At 35.2% G+C, this 19,679-nt stretch overlaps 1 protein-coding gene across 2 annotated transcripts in view; it reads left to right on the forward strand.

Moving 5' to 3' along the window:
• Window positions 1-547: 547 nt before the first annotated feature.
• PJA2 (praja ring finger ubiquitin ligase 2) overlaps window positions 548-19,679 on the forward strand; it is a 69,324-nt gene continuing 50,192 nt past the window's right edge. The window contains exons 1-2 of one of the 2 annotated variants that reach the window (XM_060635237.3): window positions 660-773; window positions 19,173-19,290. In XM_060635237.3, the coding sequence (XP_060491220.1) occupies window positions 19,260-19,290 (31 nt within the window). In that variant the 5' untranslated portion in view covers window positions 660-773; window positions 19,173-19,259. Of the gene's footprint in view, window positions 774-19,172; window positions 19,291-19,679 lie in introns of both variants that reach the window. The other variant, XM_060635236.3, reaches the window with a different exon arrangement.

Genomic DNA, 19,679 nt, shown 5'->3' on the forward strand with positions numbered 1-19,679 from the left:
TTTTTCTTGTCCCACTCATATCTGAACTGCAACGCTTTGAACTTTGTGTCAGGAGACCTTAACCTTGTTAGTCAGGTTTCCAGTGGAATTAGGATTGATTTTAACGCCTCCATTTTGGTTGTTGCTTCGGGTTTTCTGAAAAAGTCTAGCTGCGCCAGTTCTTCCCTTGGTTCTCCACACCCCCTTCCCTTTCCCTGAGACCCCGCCTTTTCTCCCAGCCCGAACCACAAAAGGCCTTGCCGTTCCAGCCCCATCACGGTGCCCCGCCTCCTGCCCGAACGTCGCAGTGCTGCAGGGAAAGGAGGTGCGCCCAGACCCGGACTGGGTTGAGAGTGGGGGGAGTGTGCCTTCATCCTTCCGCTCTTCGGCCAATCGGTGAAGTCCTACTGAACGAGAAGGGAGTACCAGGGAGTACATACGGTCCAAGTATTTTTCCGTTTTTCTGCCACGTCCCAACCATTGACGTGAGCCCACTCCTCGGGTTCCGATTGGACATGTGGATTTTTCCCCGCAGAGGCCCTTTGAGTCTATTGGTCGGTGCTGGCCTCGGGGCGGGGCTTGAATGCCCTCCTCCTTCGCCTCTACCGCGGCGCAAGGGGCGGGACGCGCCGCCACCGCCTCTGCTTCCGCCGCCGCCGCCGCCGCCGCCACCGCCGCCGCTGCCGCCTGCCGCTGCGCGTTCCGCGGGGGAGGAGTCGGAGGCGGAGAAGAAGGCGGTGGTGGCGGGTGGAGGATCGAGCGCTGTTCTCGCTCCGGAGCCGCTGCACAGTTCGGTGAGGGTTTTTTTTTTTTTTTAATCTGGCTTGTTCTGATGTCAGGAATATCAGGGTCGGGGCGAGGAAATTGCTGCCTTCACCCCCTCCGTTTCTTAATTTCTCTCCTCGAGAAGGAGTGGGGCCTGTCCCTGCCCGCTGCGCCGGCCATGGTGGGTGGGGTTGATGGCTGTGAGAGGCCTTCTTCGCCTCCTGGGCCCGGTCCAACCCGGACCTGGGGCCGCGCTCGAGTCCGTGGCCACCGCGCCTGCTGGCCCCAGCGAATGGCATCGATTGATCTCGGGGTGTCCACCCGCCGCTCTTCCCTGCTGCCGCTTCTGCTGTCCTTGGTGCCTTGGCCAAGGACCCCGCTGCCTTTCTGCCGAAACTGGCGGCTGTATGAGTGTGCCCCCCACCAAAATCTCACAGCCGCCTTCTCTGTCCGTTTCCAGTCACCCCACATAGAGCTGATCCATCTTACGCCACAGGCCTGCACCCCCCCTCCCCCAGGAAGCCTTCCGTTGCGGTCGCTCTCCTGGCTGTATTTGCATTTTCTCCGATTGTCACCAAGGCTCGGGTACGCAGCACACCCTGTACAAATCACAACAATCGTTTTTCTCCCGATATTACCGCCATTCCATCAATGCTTCTGCCGGTTAGCGATGTCAGGTCTGAGCCCCCCTCTCACAGATCCACCTTCAGTTTTGGCCTCCCTAAGATTACTGCTTGTAAATCATTTTGCGCACATTCAAAATGGTGAGTTTAAAGTCGCCCAGACCAAGTTGAAGAAAAAAGGAGGAGGTAAATACTCTTTTTTGCAAGGAGGAAGAATAATCTGTTTAGGAGACTTCCCTCTCCAAGGCATTAAAAATTTTTTGCGTATGCATGGACCCTGCTTTGAGTCTGATGTTTCTGTGAAGTTTACGACTTAAAAAAAAGGCGCACTGTATTATTTTTTATCATAATCTATTTGGTCAGTTGAATTTCCTTAAAATGGCAGTCACCTCTGCTGAAGACTACAGATCATTGGAAGAGTATGTAAATAAACATGGTGATAACAAATAAACGTTTAAACTATTTTTTTAGTTTTTTTCTCCTAGAATTCATGTCATTTTTATATAAAATAATTTTAAGTGTTAAAAATTAATTATAGAAATGCAAACTTGATGTAAAATTTAACAATTTAGAAAAAGGACTGTCAGGTAAAAGTGAACATTTTTCATCCCCCAGCCCCACTCCACTGTCTAAAGTTAACCATTTACTGTGCATCTTTCTAAATGCATTTCTGAACACATTTACATACATGTAAAGTTGGGTTTTGGGGGGAGAAGTGGGAGGAATACCAGACACATTGGTATACACTTGCTTCTTTCACTTGTTTTTATGTGTTGGACATGTTTATTTGTTATATATAGGTCTTTCGGATACTGACAAAGGTTAAGAGGTATTTCATTAGTTTGAATGAGCTGTAATTAACTATTCCTTTATTGGAACACATTTAGTTTTTTTGCAATCACAAATAATGCTTTATTTGAAACCAACTTTTTCATGTATTGATTAGTTTTTAATTACAAACTTTAAATCTTAAAAAATTTAAAAAAAATTCAAACAGTGTGTTCCCACCCCCCTTGTAGTCCTACCTTTATCCTAAAAGTCAACTGTTAGGGAAACTTCCTCTGTATGTGATTATTTCTGGAGCATGGATTCCTGCCATGGAATTGCTGGGTAAAAGGGTATGCATATTTTAAATTTTGATAACTATTTTTCCCTTTTTTCAAAATTACTTGACTCTTATGCATTTCTTCTCCAGATGAACTTCAGACTCAATTTATAAATTAAATGAAAAATCCTTAGGTTTTTTGAATGATGTCATATTGAAATTTTAGATTGATTTTGGGCAAACTGATCTTTATGATACTGAGCCTCTCCCCTCAGAAAAGTATGCATGTATGGTATGTCTTTCCCTTTTATTCACATCTTGCTTTATATTCTTGAGTTTTATAGGTCCCCCGTCCCCCCCCCCCCCCATATGTATCACATTTCTTTCTAATATTCCTAGCTATCTTATGATTTGATTTGCTCTGGTGGATGGAAACTTTCAGTAAAATTTTCTCTTTCTCTTTCTGGTTATAGGAAAACTTTTGAATTTTTTTTGTTTATCATGTATCTAATCACTTGAGTTGATGATTGTCTCAAAGTTTTCACAGATTTGTGGCTTTCTTTTCATTTTTTTTTTTTTTATAACTTAGGTGTTTTCCTCATTGCTTTGGCTGGTATACTTCCTATATAATTTTGAATAATAGTGATAGCTAAAAACATATTGTTTCTGTCTTTGAGGGAAATGCTTCTGATTTTTTAAACATCGGTTATGATGTTTGCTGAAACTTTCTGATAAAGAGAATATTAAGTTAAAATATTTTCTTCTGTTCTTGGCTTTCCAAGGTGATTTTATTGTTATTTTTAATTTCGGATGACATTTTTAAAAACCATAGTGGGTATTGAATTTTATTGATGTTTTTGACTTCTTTTTAGTGGTTATATAAGGGCATTACCAATATTCCTTGTTTTATATTTTCCCAAAAGAGTTCCATTTTAAAGAATCACCTTTTTTGAGGATAATTTACATACAATAAAATGTGTGTATTTAAAATAGACAGTTGAGTATGTCTTGACGAACACGTACACCCCTATCACCAGTACCACATTCAACAGTAGAATGTTTTCATTACCACTATCAAGATAGAGAATATTTCTCTCATTCCCAGAAGTTCCCTTCTGCCCTACGCAGTGACATTTTTACCCCTCAGCCCCAGGAAACCATTGTCCTCTCTTTCTCACTGTAAATTGGTTTCATTTGTTCTAGAGTTTCATATAAATGGAATTACATACTCTGTTGCATCTAGCTTTTTTTTCTGTTAGCATGATGGGTTAGAGAATCCTAAATACTTTTCTGTGTTTAACTGATTCATGACTTTTAATTGTTGAGTAGTAGTCCATGGTATTGATCTACCACAGTTTTTTGACTATTTCACATATTTATGGATAAATGGATTGTTTCCAGTTTGGGGGTATTATTGATAAATCGCTGTTAACATCCGTTCATGAAGTTTTGTGTTTCTCTTGGGTAAATACCTAGAAATGCATCTGTTGCATTGTAGCGTAACTGAATGTTTACATGTAAAAACCTGCCACACAGCTTCCGAGGTACAGTTCCAGTTGCTCTATACCCTCATCAACATTTGGTTATTTCAGACTTTTTCATTTTAGTCCTTCTAGTGGGTATGTAGTAATATCACACTATAATATTAATTTACATCTATCTAAAGATTAATAATGCTGAGAATTTGCTTTTGGTCCTTTGTGTGTCTTCCTTTGTGAAGTATCGGTTCAAATCTTGCTTATTTGTAAACATTGTTTATCTCACTGAGTTGTACGTATTCTTTGTATGTTTTTTTGTGGAAGTCCTTTCACCCACACAGACACATACACACATAATGCAGTCTGAAGCTTACCTTTTTATTTTCCTAACTTTTCAGAACAGAAGAGTTTTTAATTTCGATTAAATTCAGTTCATCAATCTTCCTTTTAGGATTTGTGTTTCTGTGTTCTAAGTTTGCTTAGTGGAAAGTTGTACCGATTATGTTTTCTTCTACAGGTTTATAGTTCTGGCTTTTATGACAAGGTGTATCATACATTTTAAGTTAGTTTTTATATATGGTGGGAGATAAGGGTTAAGGCTTGTTTTCTCAGTTCTAGCACCATTTGTTAGGAAATCTTTGATTTCCTCATTGAATTAACTTAGTTAAAAATCAGTTGTCCATATATGTGGGTCTATTTCTGGACTAATTCCTTGATCTTTATACCTGTCGTTTTGCCAGTTCCACATTGTCATGGTTATTGTTGCTTTACAGTAAATCTTGAAATCAGGTAGTGTGAGTACTCCCAACTTTGTTTATTTGCAGTACTTACTTCATTTTTAAGTTTTTATTTGTATTTCAGTTAGTTAACCTACAGTGTAATATTAGATTCAGGTGTACAATATAGTGATTCAGCACTTCCATATACCCATTGCTCATCACAAGTGCCCTCTTTAACCCCCATCACCTATTTCACCTATTTCACCTATTCCCTCCTCACCTCTCTTTTGTTCTCTATTTTGTTTGTTCTCTATTTAAGAGTCTGTTTCTTGGCTTGCCTCTCTCTTTTTTGTCCCTTTGCTCATTTGTAAATTCCACATATAAGTGAAATCATATGGTATTTGTCTTTCTTTGACTGACTTGCTATTTTTTTTTTAATTTTTAAAGTTTATTTATTTATTTTGAGAGAGAGAGAGAGAGAGCGCGCAAGCATGAGTGAGGTAGGGTCAGAGAGAGTGGGAGAGAGAACTCCAAGCAGGCTCCTCACTGTCAGTGCAGAGCCTGACCCGGGGTTCGAACTCATGAACCACGAGATCATGACCTGAGCCGAGATCGAGATCAAGAGTTGGACACTTAACCGACTGAGCCATGCAGGTGCCACCTGACCTACTCTTTTTCAAAATCATCCTGGCTGTTGTAGTTTTTTGCTTTTCCGTAAAATTTTTTTAGAAGTGACTTGTTGGTTTCAGTCTTTTATTATTAAGTATAATAGGGCCTTTTTATCAAATTATTATATATTCTATATATTCTGTATTACCATTGTAAGTATACTAGGCCTTTTATGAAGTTAACTGTGTTCTCATTCTGTTCCTTGATTGCTGAGAATTTTTAACAAGTGGACACTGAGTTTGGTCAGATGTTTTTACTGTTATTTATTGAGATGATCATATGGTCTGTTAATATTTTATTTTTAAATGTTGAATCAGCCTTGCATTCTCTAGATATCTCATTTGGTCATGACGTATTATCATTTTCATAAATTGGTGGATTAGATTTGCTCATAGTTTGTTGAGTACTTTTTTGTATTTATGTCCACAAAAGATAACTTTTTATGTAAATCTTTGAATTAGGATCATGCTGGCCTCAGAATTTGAAAGTGTTAAATTTTCTGAAAAATTTCCGATAAGAGTGGTCTTTGTTTGATAAATCTTTGCTGGAGTTTTCAAGCTAACCCCTCTGGGCCCAGAGTTCTCTTTTTGAAAGGTTTTAAAGGATACATTCAATTAATAGGTATAAGATGATTAGGGTTATCTATTCTTGAAAGTTTTTCGTCTTTGCATGAATCACTTTTACTCACTATATGAATTTTAGTGCTTTGTGTCTTTCAAGGAATTCATCTGTTTCATCTATTCATTGCCATAAAGTCGTTTCTTTATTATCTCTTTACTGTCTATAGCTACTGTAATGATGTCTTTTCATTTATTTCTCATGTTGACAATGTGTCCTCTCTTTTGCCTTTACTAGTTTGTGTCCAGGTTTATCAATTTTATTAATTTTTCCAAAGATCCAGTTTTTTGTTTTATTGCATTAAAAAAATTTTTTTTTTTTTCCAGTTTCATTGATGTTTGCTCTTTACTATTTTCTTTTTGTATGCTTTTGGGTTTAAATCCAGTCTATTAGGATTTCTTAAGGTATAAACTTGAGCCATTGATTTGAGACCTTCATTTCCTTCTAAACACTACTTTAGATATTCCCACAACTTTTGTTCTGTTGATATTTTCTAAATACTTAATGTGACTTTCACTTTGACCCATGGTTATTTAGAAGTATGTCATTCTTGCACTGGGTGTTGTATGGAAACCAATTTGACAATAAATTTCATACTTAAAAAAAACCATATCACTCAGTTTCCAAATATTTGGAAATATATATATAATAAATACATAAAATGTATACGTAAATATATCTTTATAATTGATTTTGATGTTTCTCTTTTTTTTGTAGACCAATAACATACTTTGTATAAAGACAGTATTCCATTTTCTGCAGTCTATTTTATCTGACGTTAATATCACTCTACCTTTCTTTTGGTTAGTGTTTGCATAGTATGTCTTTTTACTTTACATCTATGCCTTTATATTTAAAGTAGGTTTGGTATAGAAACCCACTTTCTTTTTAACCCATCCTGACAATATGGCTTTTTAATTTGGTTGTTTAGACCGTTTATGTGTAATGTAATTATTAATGTGATTACATTTAAATCTCCCTTAGTTTTTTATTTAACCTATAAAAGTAGGTTCTCTATTTTTATCTTCATTAGTAGCTCATTACTTATACTTAAGTTTGCCTGTTTAAAAAATTTATACTGGCTTCTCTGTGATTTGTATTATACATCTTTAATTCCAGTCTTTATACAGGCAGTGTTATACCACTTTTTATATGGTATCAGTGCTTCATAACACTATATTGCCAATTTCTTACTATTGTTAGCACTACTATTGTCATACGTTTTACTTTTATATATGCCATAAGTTCATAATACCTTGCTACTATGTTTGCTTTAGACCTGCATTGTCTAGTATGTCCTAGCCAGTGTGACTATTTAATTTGAATTTCAAGTAGTTAGTATTAAGTTTAAATTAATTTCTGTATATTAGCCATTTTTTTTAAGTGCTTAGTAGCCACAGGTAGCTTTTAGTTTTCAGATCGAACTGTGTAAGATACAGAACATTTTCATCATCTCAGAAAGTTCTATCAGTGAGTGCTACTTTATACAGTTCTGGTTTGAAGTAACTAAAAATAAGGAAAAAAAAATTTTGCATGTCCTTCACTTTAATTATCTTTAGAGTTCCATATTCCTTTGTAGAATCAAATGTCTGTTTTGTACTCTTTCTGTAGTTCAGGTCTACTGGTAACAAAGTCTCTTGGGTTGGCTATAACATACTCTATTTTACTTTTTATTTTCCTTGCACAGTATTTTGCTGGGTATAGGATTATTTGTTCACAGTGTTTTTCTTATGTTACTTTAAGGATGCCATTTATATTGTCTTTTTGCTTGTATGGTTTCTGACAAGAAGTCAGGTGTAATTCTTCATTTCTCTGCGTCAAAAATGTTTCCTTTATTGTTGGGTTTTTATAGCAGGTTGAAAATGATTTGTCTTGGGGTATTTGTGTTTTCTATATATAGTGCTTGTTGTGATTGTTTGCTGAGCCTTTCTTAAATTTATATTTAATCTCTTAAATAATATTTGGAAATTTCTCAGAATATCTTCTAATATTTCATCTGTACCACTTACCAGCTCTGCTTGTGAGAATCCGGGTATGTAGGTGGTAGTTCATTTCATACAGTCCTACATTTCTTGGAGGCTCTGTTTAATTTCCTCCCCACACATTTTTTTTTTTTTTTTTTTTAATTTGTATTTCAGTTTGGGTACTTTTTCATGACCTGTCTTGAAGTTCATTTATACCTTCTCCCCCTGGTCCTTTGATGAGCCCATAAATGCCTTTTTGTTATTTGTCAATGTCTTTTATTTCTTGCATTTGTTTTTCCATGTCTTGAAATCCTTGATCTATTTCCTAACACTGTTCAGTAGTAAAGGTGGTTTGTTTTGTTTTTCTTCTTTTACCTATCCTCTAGCCACAATGGAGGACAGTAATTGGTGTCATTCTGTCAGTAGGGTAAGGCTTTTTTTTTTTTTTTTTTCCTGTATGTGTGAAAGGTGTAGGTAGGACTTTATTTTATTCACTTGTTGGCAGTCAGTACCTTCCTTTCACCCTGAAAGAAGGCCTCTTTAGTCTCCAGCCTGTTTCCAATCTTTTCAGCACCTAGTAGAGATTCATAGATAAGGAAGACTAAAGAAACAACACATAGAAAGGTGATACTTAAGCTAATCTGTATTATGGTAATTATGTTAAATGTAAATGGTTTAGACACTTCAGTGGCAATACAAATATTGTTAGGCCTTATAAATAAGATTCATGTATGTTTTATTTATAAAGAACACTTTAAGTGCAAAATGCATGTAAGATCAAAGTAAAAAGATAAAATTGAGTATTGTCTGCAAACATCAAAAGAAAGCTGATCGTATTAATTTGTACAAAACAGATGTAAGACAAGGTGTATTATAATAAGTAAAGAAGAATATATTATAATATGTGGGTCACTTCATCAAGAAAATATAATTGTAAGTATGTGTTCACTTAATAATATAGATTCTGAACGGAGAAATTAGTATAACTAACAGGAAAGATAGTTATGTATTCATAGCTGAGATTTTAAATACGTGTTTAAGTAAATGATAGAACAGTTATGTAAAAAAATCAGTAAAGGAATAAAATTTGTATGACATGATTAATCACCTTGACTTAATTGACATTTCTAGAATATTGTGTCTAACAACTGAAGACTATACCTTTTTTTTTTTTAAGTGCACTTGGGACATTTGACAAAACATTCTAATTCTTAAAGAAGTATCATCAGATTTCAGATTGACATTATGTAGTGCATGTTTTCTGATCATTGTAGAATTAATTACAGTTCAGTAATAGAAAAATAACTGGAAAGACTCCAGATGTTTAGAAGTTAAGCAAGACATTTTTTTTTTTTTTTTTTTTTTTTTTTAATATATGAAATTTACTGTCAAATTGGTTTCCATACAACACCCAGTAAGCAAGACATTTTTAAATAGTGCATTAATCTGAAGTCACAGTAGAAATTAGAAAACATTTCGATCTAAAAAAACAACAAAATATTGCATCAGAATTTATGTATAGGAACATTTATAACAACATGAATGAATTGTGTTGATCAAAAGTAGACAGACGCAAAAGAGTTCACATTGTATAATTCCACTTGTGTATTTTAAAACAGTAAAAGCTAATTTGGGGGAGTAGAAGTCCAGAAAGTGGTTGCCTCTGGATTGAGAGGAGTTAATAAATTGGAAGAGGTAAGAGAGAACCTTCTGAAATGATGGTAATGTTTTATATCTTGAACCACGTGGTAGTTATTCAGATATGTAATATATGTAAAAATCCATTGAACTGTAACATATGTTTAAGAGTTTTGCACTTAATAGTTCTTCAACAAATGACTGCAGAGAAAAGGAAAATACTTGAAAAGTTTTTATCATGAAAATTTCTAAACAAATTTTTGTGAAGTATAAGGAACCACTCTTACACAACATCTTGCATCAGCGTTTTGTCATGCTTGTTTTTAACCCACACACATAAGCTCTTTTTTTTTTTTTTTGTGGTTAGCAGGCATCCAAGTGTCTAAATATCATAGGTGTATTAATTTGTTCTGAGCACATTTTGTGAATTTTTATCATCAAATGAAATTTGCTACATTTGGTATGCATAACATTGAATTTTCTATTTTCCTTTTTTTCCTGTACTCTTGTTATTTCTTTTCTTGGCTCACTCATTGACATGGAAATAAATCTGTGCTGTTTCTTGATTTGAAACTGATTTTTCTTGGCATCCCATAGGAGGGTGAGTTGAGCAGGGTCCTTTTTGTGCCACATCTGAATCAGATCTTCCTATCTAAATGAGAGGTAAATTTGAAGAATATTCTTCATCCTATTTTTTGATGGATTGATATTTTATTCTTCCATCTCAATTTGTCTTCGACTTTAATCTTTTTTCCCCCTTAGCCAGTTATATTGCCAGTAAACCAGAGAAAATCTTTATTGTTCTAGTGTGTTGGTTATATTCTCATTCAGTTCTTTCTTCACAGGTTTTTCTCTATGGTTAGTCTTTTAGAAATAGCAGTTTGTAACAATTTTTTTAAATAGAGTAACAGTTTATAATCATTTGGTGAGATAGAGGCTTTACCATAACAGAAATTGGAAATACAGTTTTATAACTACTTAAATACAAAAAGTTCGGATTATCAAATGGTCTCTTTCTGATTACATATATTTTATGTTTTTCAGTGTAATTTTCACTGTATCAGTGCTGAGTTTATTGTTCCTCTTTTACAATAATTTACAGAAACATTGTCAAGAAAGGTAATAGTTAAATACGCTTAACCTTTTATCATATTATCTCGTCACATTACTAGGGATAGCAAGCCCATTTGATCTGAGAAGTTTAACAGTTGTACTTTTAAAAGTTCTCTCTGATTTAGGTACTCTTATCATTTCTACAGTTGTTCACGTACAGAGTCTGGTAGTCATATCCTGGAAGTTTTCTTGTGTATAACCAGAAGTCCAGTGGTTGGTAATATGTTATTTGATTTACTGCAATTGATTTTATTCATGTGTCTATTTGTTTATAGCAATATATAGGAATAATATCACCTCTGTCCTTATTAATTGTGTATCCATTAATTACATCTAGTGGAATATTGTGCATTCTTTATATGTAAAAGAAACCATTTGTGCTTGTGACTAGAAGACATGATAAATCTAGAGATAGATTAAAAAGAATATATAAGTGTGAGAAGTACTTTAATTGCAAGCTTAGATTGTTGTTCAGAGGAGATACTTTTTTAATCTCTTGGAATATTTGCTTTGCCTTAGTAGCTGAAAATAGAAAGATAATGTTAGTAAACTAAGGTAAAGTGTAATTAGTTCCAGCATATATGGAACAGCTTTCTAGCTGTATTTGTTGTAGTTTATCATAAAGTCATTTTGTCATGAAGTTTGTATTCTATAACTTATAGCTCAAGTATGATAATAATCACCAATGTTCTATATAAATAAATATTTTACTGAAAGGAACTTCAGGCCAGATAATTTTAGAATTGTGTTTTGTAAGGAATTTTAAGAGCCATTTTTAGGGCATTTTGCAGGCACATATATATAAAGGGAAATATGAGAGAATATAAAACAGATTTTGCAGAGGGCTGAGAAGAATAATCAAGAATCTTTGCTCTTCATATTGTTGGATTAAATTGTATTTGTGTCTCAACTTTTTTATTTCTAGAAAAGATGCTTTAACTGTGAGTTATTTATAGGCAGCCTAATAAATGGGAGAAAATATTTCCAAATTATATATCTGACAAAGGGTCAATATCTAAAATATTAAGAAATCATAAAACTCAATAGCAGAGAAACAATCCAATTAGAAAATGGGTACAGGAAATGAGTAGACGTTTTCCCAAAGACAACATACAAAGACAACATATACCTGGCCAACAGGTACATGAAAGGATGCTCAACATCACTAATCATCAAAGAAATGCAAATCAAAGCCACGATGAGATATCAACTCATATCTGTTAGAACGACTTTTATCAAAAAGACAAGAAATAACAAGTGTTGGAAGGGATATGGAAAGAAGGAAAACCTTGTATACTCTTGGGGGGAGTATAAATTGGTACAGCCACTATGGAAGATAGTATGGAGATTCATCAAAAAATTAATAAATAGAACTACCATGTGATCCAGCTATTCCACTTCTGGGTATTTATCCGAAGAAAACAAAAATACTAACTTGAAAAGACACACTCACTCCCATATTCACTGCAGCATTATTTACAATGACCAAGATACGGAAACAACCTAAGTGTTCATTGATGGGTGAATGGATAAAGAAGATGTGGTATATAGCCAAAGAATGCAAAGGTTTGCTGGCATTCACCACCAGCTAGAAGTACAAAAGAATTTCCTCCAAAGCCTTTGAGAGGAAATATGACCCCATTGGCACCTTGATTTTGAACTTTTAACCTCCAGAATTGTAAGAGAATAAATTTCTGTTGTTTTAGGCAACACACACACACACACACACACACACACACACACACACACAAAAGAAGGAAGATTGATTGATTTTCCTCAGGCCAAAAAAAAAAAAAAAAAAAAAAAGATGTGGGTTGTGTGTGTATAGACACATACATACAAAATGGAGTATTATTCAGCTATAAAAAAGAATGAAATGTTGCCATTTGCAACAATATGGATATGGATGGACCTTGAAGGCATTATACTAACCGAAATAAATCAGAGAAAGACAAATACTGTATGATCTCATGTGTGGAATAAAAAAAAAAAACAACAAAAAAAGACCTCATACATAGAACAGATCAGTGGTTGCCAGAGGTGGGAGTGGGAGGCAGGCAAAATTGTTGAGCACGGGGGCAAAAGGTACAAACTTTCAGTTATAAAATAAATAAGTCATAGGGTTGTAGTGTATAGCATGGTGTTGTAGTTATTAATACCATATTGTATATTTGAAGGTTACTAACAAAATACAAGTTAGAAGTTCTCATTTGTTACTCTTTATGGTGATGGATGTTAACTAGACTTACTTTGATGATCATTTAGCCCTATGTACAAACATCAGATCATTATGTTGTATACCTGATCTGATATATATGAATTATGTCTCAGTTTTTTTTTTTAAAAAAAGTGAGTTATTTTTGGCTCCCAGCAAATGGGTCACAGGTGTATAGATCCAAGCTTTCAGTTGAAGCTCTTCTTCTGGAGGTTCAACTGATTTCTCCCTCACTTTGCCTAAAACTTCATTTAAATCAGATTTAAATTCTAAAAGTAAGTGTTCCTGATTCAGTAGCTAGTTAGTGAATATTTATTAGGTGATAGGTAGAATGTAAGAGCTAAGCAACAGTTCTGAGATTGCCAGCAAACAAAACATAAGTATAATTCATTTTAATTCTGTAAGCCATAACCTGGCACTTTCTATGCTGAGAATAAGCAGCTCTTTCAAAGGGAGAAAATATACTTTCATGAGATGGCATTAGAAAATCTTTGTTCTTGGGGCACCTGGGTGGCTCAGTCGGTTAAAAGTCTGACTCTGGATTTGGGCTTAGGCCATGATCTCACAATTCTTGAGTTTCAAGCCCTTTGTGTCAGGCTGTGTGCTGAATGCACAGAGCCTGCTTGGGGTTCTCTGTCTCCCTCCCTCCTCTCTCTGCCCCTCCCCTGCTCGTTCTCTCTCTCTCAAACATTTTTTTAAAAGAGCTTCGTTCTCATAATAGGTGGAAATATAGCAAAATTCAGTATCCACATACCTATCTATCCATATCTATCTATCTCTCTCTATATATAAAATAATTTAAGTTATTTGTGTTTGTTAATTTTTACAGGATAATTTGTTATGCTTCAGTAGACCATAGTTTCTGTAGGTGAGAAATTCAGGAGCAACCTGACTGGGTGGTTTGTCTCAAGATCTTTCATGAGGTTACCCTGAAGATGTGGGTTGGGACTGCAGTCATCTGCAGGTTTGATCGTGACTTAAGGTGCTGCTTCCTAGGTGGTTCATTCAATTGGCTGTTGTCAGAATACCTCACTTCCTTCTGCTCTTGGCAGGAATACATTGACTTTTCCATAGGACTACCTAAATGATCCCATGATGTAGCAGCTTGCTTTTCCCAGGAAGAGGGAGCTGAGAGAGAGCAAGGAGGAAGCCACAATGCCTTTTATGCCATAATTTTGTTCATTATACATTGTCATTTCTGTCACATTGTATTCAATAGAAACAAGCGTCTAAGTACAACCCACCCTGATAGGGAGCAGATTAGGCTGTGCTTTTTGAAGGGAGAAGTGTTAAAAAAATTTTATCAAAGAATTATTTTTTAATTATTCTACTGTATTATTCTCATAGAGGTTCGATGATGTTACTGAAGTAGGTAGGCTATGTTGCAAAAATAATAAATGTGTTATTTTTAAATATTATACAAGCTTTGTTATTAGTTGATTACTCACTGGAGTAGAAATATGTTGATACCAAAGACAATTCAAGATGTAGGTCTACTGTGTACCAGTATTAGTATATATTGTGTCCATATAGGAATATGAGCACTCATTACTCTGTTTGCCTAAGTTCCTTTCATTCATTACTATTTATATATATATATATATATATATATTTTTTTTTTTTTTTTAAATCACTTAAACTACCACTAGCTTTCATTTAACTTGCCTGAGTATCAGAGTTGGGATTTAGATCCAAGTGTACCCAACACTTAGCCCTCTCTTTTCATTATATTTCCTTATTTCCATCAGAGAAAGGAGCACATGTTTGTTCATTGATTCATTTGTCCAATCATTTACATACATACTGTGTTAGTGCAGTAGAAACAAGCATTTAATAGACCTAGTGCATGCAAGTACAAATAAAATAAGGCCTTTGTCTTTAAAATCACAACTCTTTCAATTCTGCTGTTGGAGGTGTATGTCCTACACGCACGTTTTCCCTTGTATTGTTTTGAAGGTTGTTTTTATTGCCTGTCTATAGCTGCTGGCTTATTAAAATGATAAAGTGATGACTTGTAGGTTAAATAAGATCTAGAATTAATATTTCATTGATTTACTTCTTTAATTCTTAGACAACAACACATTTATATATTTTACTTTATGACAATTAGTAAGAAATATGAATAATTGCATTTGAAATGAATAATCATCACAAATAGAAAGAAGTCATGTGTTACTTATTAAGTGAATAGTACAAGGAGCAAGAGATTAATTCAGCAAAGCAACATCTCTTCAGAGAGAACTCAGAGACAATGTTTCTGATTCACTTAAAGATACAAATTTGGGACTAATGATTTAACCATTTTAATCTTGATATACCACTGTAGTTTTTATTTCTTATTATTCATCCTCTCCCCTCTCTGTTCTGCTTTTTTTTTTCTTTTTTATACCTTTTTTTATATGGAAATGAGAAAGTATCTACCACTGTTATAGATACTTGAGCATGGCTGGTCTTCAATGAAATAGAAATAATTAGTATCTACAGAGAGACTCTAGTCTACATTTTAGTCATAAGGCATGAATCACTGTTAAAAATGATAATAAAAGAAGCAGAAAACAAGAAACTACAAGAAATTTAGAAGATTATTACAGAGAATACTGAAAGGCTCAAAGTAAAATTGGATGAAATTTACCATCTCATGGAGTGAAAATTAGAAAAGTTTACAGACAAAGGATTAATCTTTGTAGGCCAAATACAGTGAAAATAGCCATTATTAAAAAAGGACATCTTTGAGACAAACTGATATGAGTCTTACTTAAAACAGCCTAATAGTGGCTGTGTAGGAGAAATTATAAAATGGCCTGCCCCTAAAAAAGTCCTTGTGGCATTATAGAATACCATTTATTAAGAAGATATCCTAAATATTCCAGGGAGAAAAATTGGTTTACTTACCAAAAACTGAGAAATAAATTGGCAGAATGGGATGCCATATTGCAACATGGGATGCTGGAAAACCATGCCTTTCAGAGTTAGGAAAAAAATGTTTTTTCTTGAACTATACCCAAAGTCTGAGGGATAGATGAAAATTTTTTCAGACATGCAAGGACCCAAAGTTTACCTCCTTACATAAAATTTCTGAAACAAATACTTGATCTTCTAGTAAAGAGACACACACACACACACGAGAACACAGGATTCATATCAGGGGACTGAGCTCAGAAGTACAGTCAAAAGTTATCACAGCGGGGGTCACAGGCCTTGAAAACAAGTAGATTAAATTTTGTTGGAACACCTTTAGAAAACAAGTGGAATCACATTAAAGAAAATTATTAAGAAACGGTGATTTTCAGGACGTATGTATTCTTTCCAGTTCCTTTCCTCTCACTATCTGTGATCAGGCTTTTACACCTCCCATTCTACCAAAGTTGCTGTTGTCAGAGATCTTCAGTATCCTCCATGTTGCTAAGTTCAGTGGCCAGTTACAGATCCTTCTTATACTTTATTTCTTAGCATTTGGCACAGTGGATTAGTTCTTCTGTCTGAAGCACTTTCTTCATTTGGCATCCATACTCCTGGATTTTCCTTTTCTTTCCATTGGCCTCTGTCAGCTTTCTGGTACTCCTTTCCTGGTCTCTTAATGTTGGATTGTCTCAAGGCTGTCCTTGAACCTTTTTCCTTCTCCAAGTACACTTAGATGTCCTGTCCAAGTTCATGCCTTTTTGAATGTATCTATATACTGGTAACTCCCCAATTATACTTGCAGCCCAGAATTCTTTTAGTCAACTCCAGGCTTCTACTTAACCTTTCTCTTTCTTTCTTTCTTTCTTTCTTTTCTTTCTTTCTTTCTTTCTTTCTTTCTTAAAATTTTTTAATGTTTATTTGTTTTTGAGAGAGGGAGAAAAAGAGAGAGAGAAGCAGAGTGTGAGCAGAGGAGGGGCAGAAAGAGAGGAGACACAGAATTTGAAGCATGCTCCTCCAGGCTCTGAGCGGTCAGCACAGAGCCTGATATGGGGCTTGAACCTATGAATGTGAGATCATGACCTGAGCCAAAGTCAGACGCTTAACTGACTGAGCCACCCAGGTGCCCCTCTACTTAACATTTCTGCTTGAATGTCTGATAGATATCTCAGACTTAATACATGTAAAACTGAACTGAAGATACTTTCTCCAAGCCTGCATCTTTCACAAATTTTCCTACTTCATTTAGTTAATGGTAACTGTGTTGTTGTTGTTGTTTTCAGTTGCTCAGGCTATAGAACTTAGAGTCAGCCTCAACTCCTTACCTTCTTTTATAATCTATATCAGAAAACTTTGTTGGCACTTCCTTCATAGTATATTCAGAATCTGCATTTCTCACCACCTCTAGTTTTACCCTGGTCTAAACCACTGTGATCTCTTGCCAATATTATTTCGATAGCTTTGCAAACAGGCTCCTTGCCTTTGACCTTGTTCCCCTTCACTCTATTCAAAATAGTAGCCAGAGTGTTCCTATTAAAACAGAAGTTAGGTAATGTCTGTTCTGTGTTCAGAACTCTTCAATGGTTTTCCAGCTCACTCAGAATAAAACCTACATTTCTTGTGTTAACCTATAAAGGCCTATGTGACCTGTTCCATCTCACCCCCTATCACTCACCCTAATTAATTTTCTAACCTCATCTGTTGCTTTCTGTCTTGTTCATTCCATCCCACACTTCTTGCTATGATCACTTCTGGAAGTTGTCACCTCAGGAACTTTCATTTATTCTGCCCGAAATGTTCTCTCCCTAGGTTTACACATGGCTGTCTCCCTTACCAGGTGTTTGCTCAGATGCTTCCCTCTCAGAGAGATTTTCCCTAACCACCCTATTTTAAATTGCACACCCCCAGCAACCCTTTATTCACTGCTTTCTTTTGCTCCATTGTATTTATTGTCTAACGTATATTTACTTCCTTGTTTTGTTTAGTGTGTGTACCACATACTGTAATTTTAGGAGGGCAGGGGTATTTGTCTACTTTGTTCATTTATTTGAAGCCTCAGCACTGAAAATAATGCCGGGAACATAGTAAAATAAAGCTTTATTCTAAAGAAAAGACTTTGGGTGAAATACTTATGAATTTAAATGCATGGTCATCCTTTACGATTGTCATGTACTATATTATGACTGAAGATTCAAGTTATTTCAGATCATTTTTCTTAGTATTAAAACAGTATTAATTAGAGCTTATCTTTTTGCCTCCATGTTAAGAATATTTTTTGGTAAGCTATTCTTTGGTAAGATTGTTGCTAACAGTCTCATTTGGTTCAGACATATTAGAGGATCATAACATGTTGCTGAATTTATAATTTATATGGGAGAATGTGTGTTTGTACTCTGATGTATGTTAATATAGAGCTATCTGTGGTTACACAGATAACAATACAATTAACCTCATTTGCAGAACTATCATCTTCTAATAAGTGGTGGTATAAAATTAGCAATAGCTTCAGTGTTTAAGTAAATAAGCTGTTTAAATAAAAACATAACCCTTACCAAACTTTTAAAAGAGCCTAGGTTGCAACTTTTGAAGTAGTAAATGGATTAATTTCAAACCAGAAGGTCTTTTTATATTTGTTACATGACAAATTTTAGTTTTTCTAATGTAGAATAGGTTCTTATTTGGAATCAAAATATTTGAATAGTTAATTGACTATTGTAAAGAATAAGTATATTATTATTTGCACACATTTTTTATTTTATTTTTAAAATATTTTTTAATATTTATTTTTGAGAGAGAGAGAGCATGTGTGCAAGTGTGCATGGGGGAGGGGCAGAGAGAGAGAGGGAGACATAGAATCTGAAGCAGGCTCCAGGCTCTGAGCTGTCAGCACAGAGCGTGACGCAGGGCTTGAACCCATGAACCGTGAGATCATGACTTGAGCTGAAGTCTGATGCTTAACTGACTGAGCCACCCAGGTGCCCTTACACACATTAATTTATAATTGTCATAAGCCATTATATATTTTGAAAATACGGTCTGTATTCCTAGGGTTGACTTCTTTTAACAATGCCAGAGCTAAAGAAACTAGCGCTTGATGCAGAAGCAAAGATAGCATAGTGTAGTAGACTCCCAGATAGTTTGGTCACATACTTCAGTCAGCACTTCTTCCAATATATTTGCTTATTTACTTTTAAATTATAAATGTACTGTTAATCATGTCAGTCTTAAGGATGATACATGCTTACAGCAAGAGGTTTTTCAAGAGGAGATGTAACTTTTCAAATAGCTATCTTGATAGTTTTAAGGTTTTTTTGATGGATTGTCAGATCTGATTGTATTTTTCTGATATTACAGGGTTAACACAGTACTTCACCAGAAGTATTACTTTGTCATTTTTATTTTGTGCTTATATTATTAATATTTTGTTTAATCTGCGGTTTCCTTGTAGGAATCTTCTGCAGCTTATTCGTTGTGTGAATAAAAACTAATTCACATCCATAATTGCACTGAACTGGGCACACAAAAACTGCCATATATGTCACAATATACTGAAAAAGAGCCAGCAGGTAAGCAGAGTGTCTTTGTCAGTCCCTCTACATTAAGGATTTTATATTTTTCTCCCTGGATACCTTAAGTACCATATATGACATGGAATCATGGTCTTTTTTTTTAAATTAATTAATTTAATATAATTTATTGTCAAGTTGGCTAACATACAGTGTATACAGTGTGCTCCTGGTTTTGGGGGTAGATTCCCGTGATTCATCACTTACATACAACACCCAGTGCTCATTCCAACAAGTGCCCTCTCAATGCCCATCACCCATTTTCCCCTCTCCCCTCCACCATCAACCCTGAGTTTGTTCTCTGTATTTAAGAGTTTCTTATGGTTTGCCTGCCTTCCTCTCTGTAACTGTTTTCCCCCCTCTCCCATGGTCTTCTGTTTAGTTTCTCA

The sequence above is a fragment of the Panthera onca genome, chromosome A1 (genome assembly GCF_046562875.1).
Source record: "Panthera onca isolate mPanOnc1 chromosome A1, mPanOnc1 haplotype 2, whole genome shotgun sequence".
Classification (NCBI taxonomy): Eukaryota; Metazoa; Chordata; class Mammalia; order Carnivora; family Felidae; genus Panthera; species Panthera onca.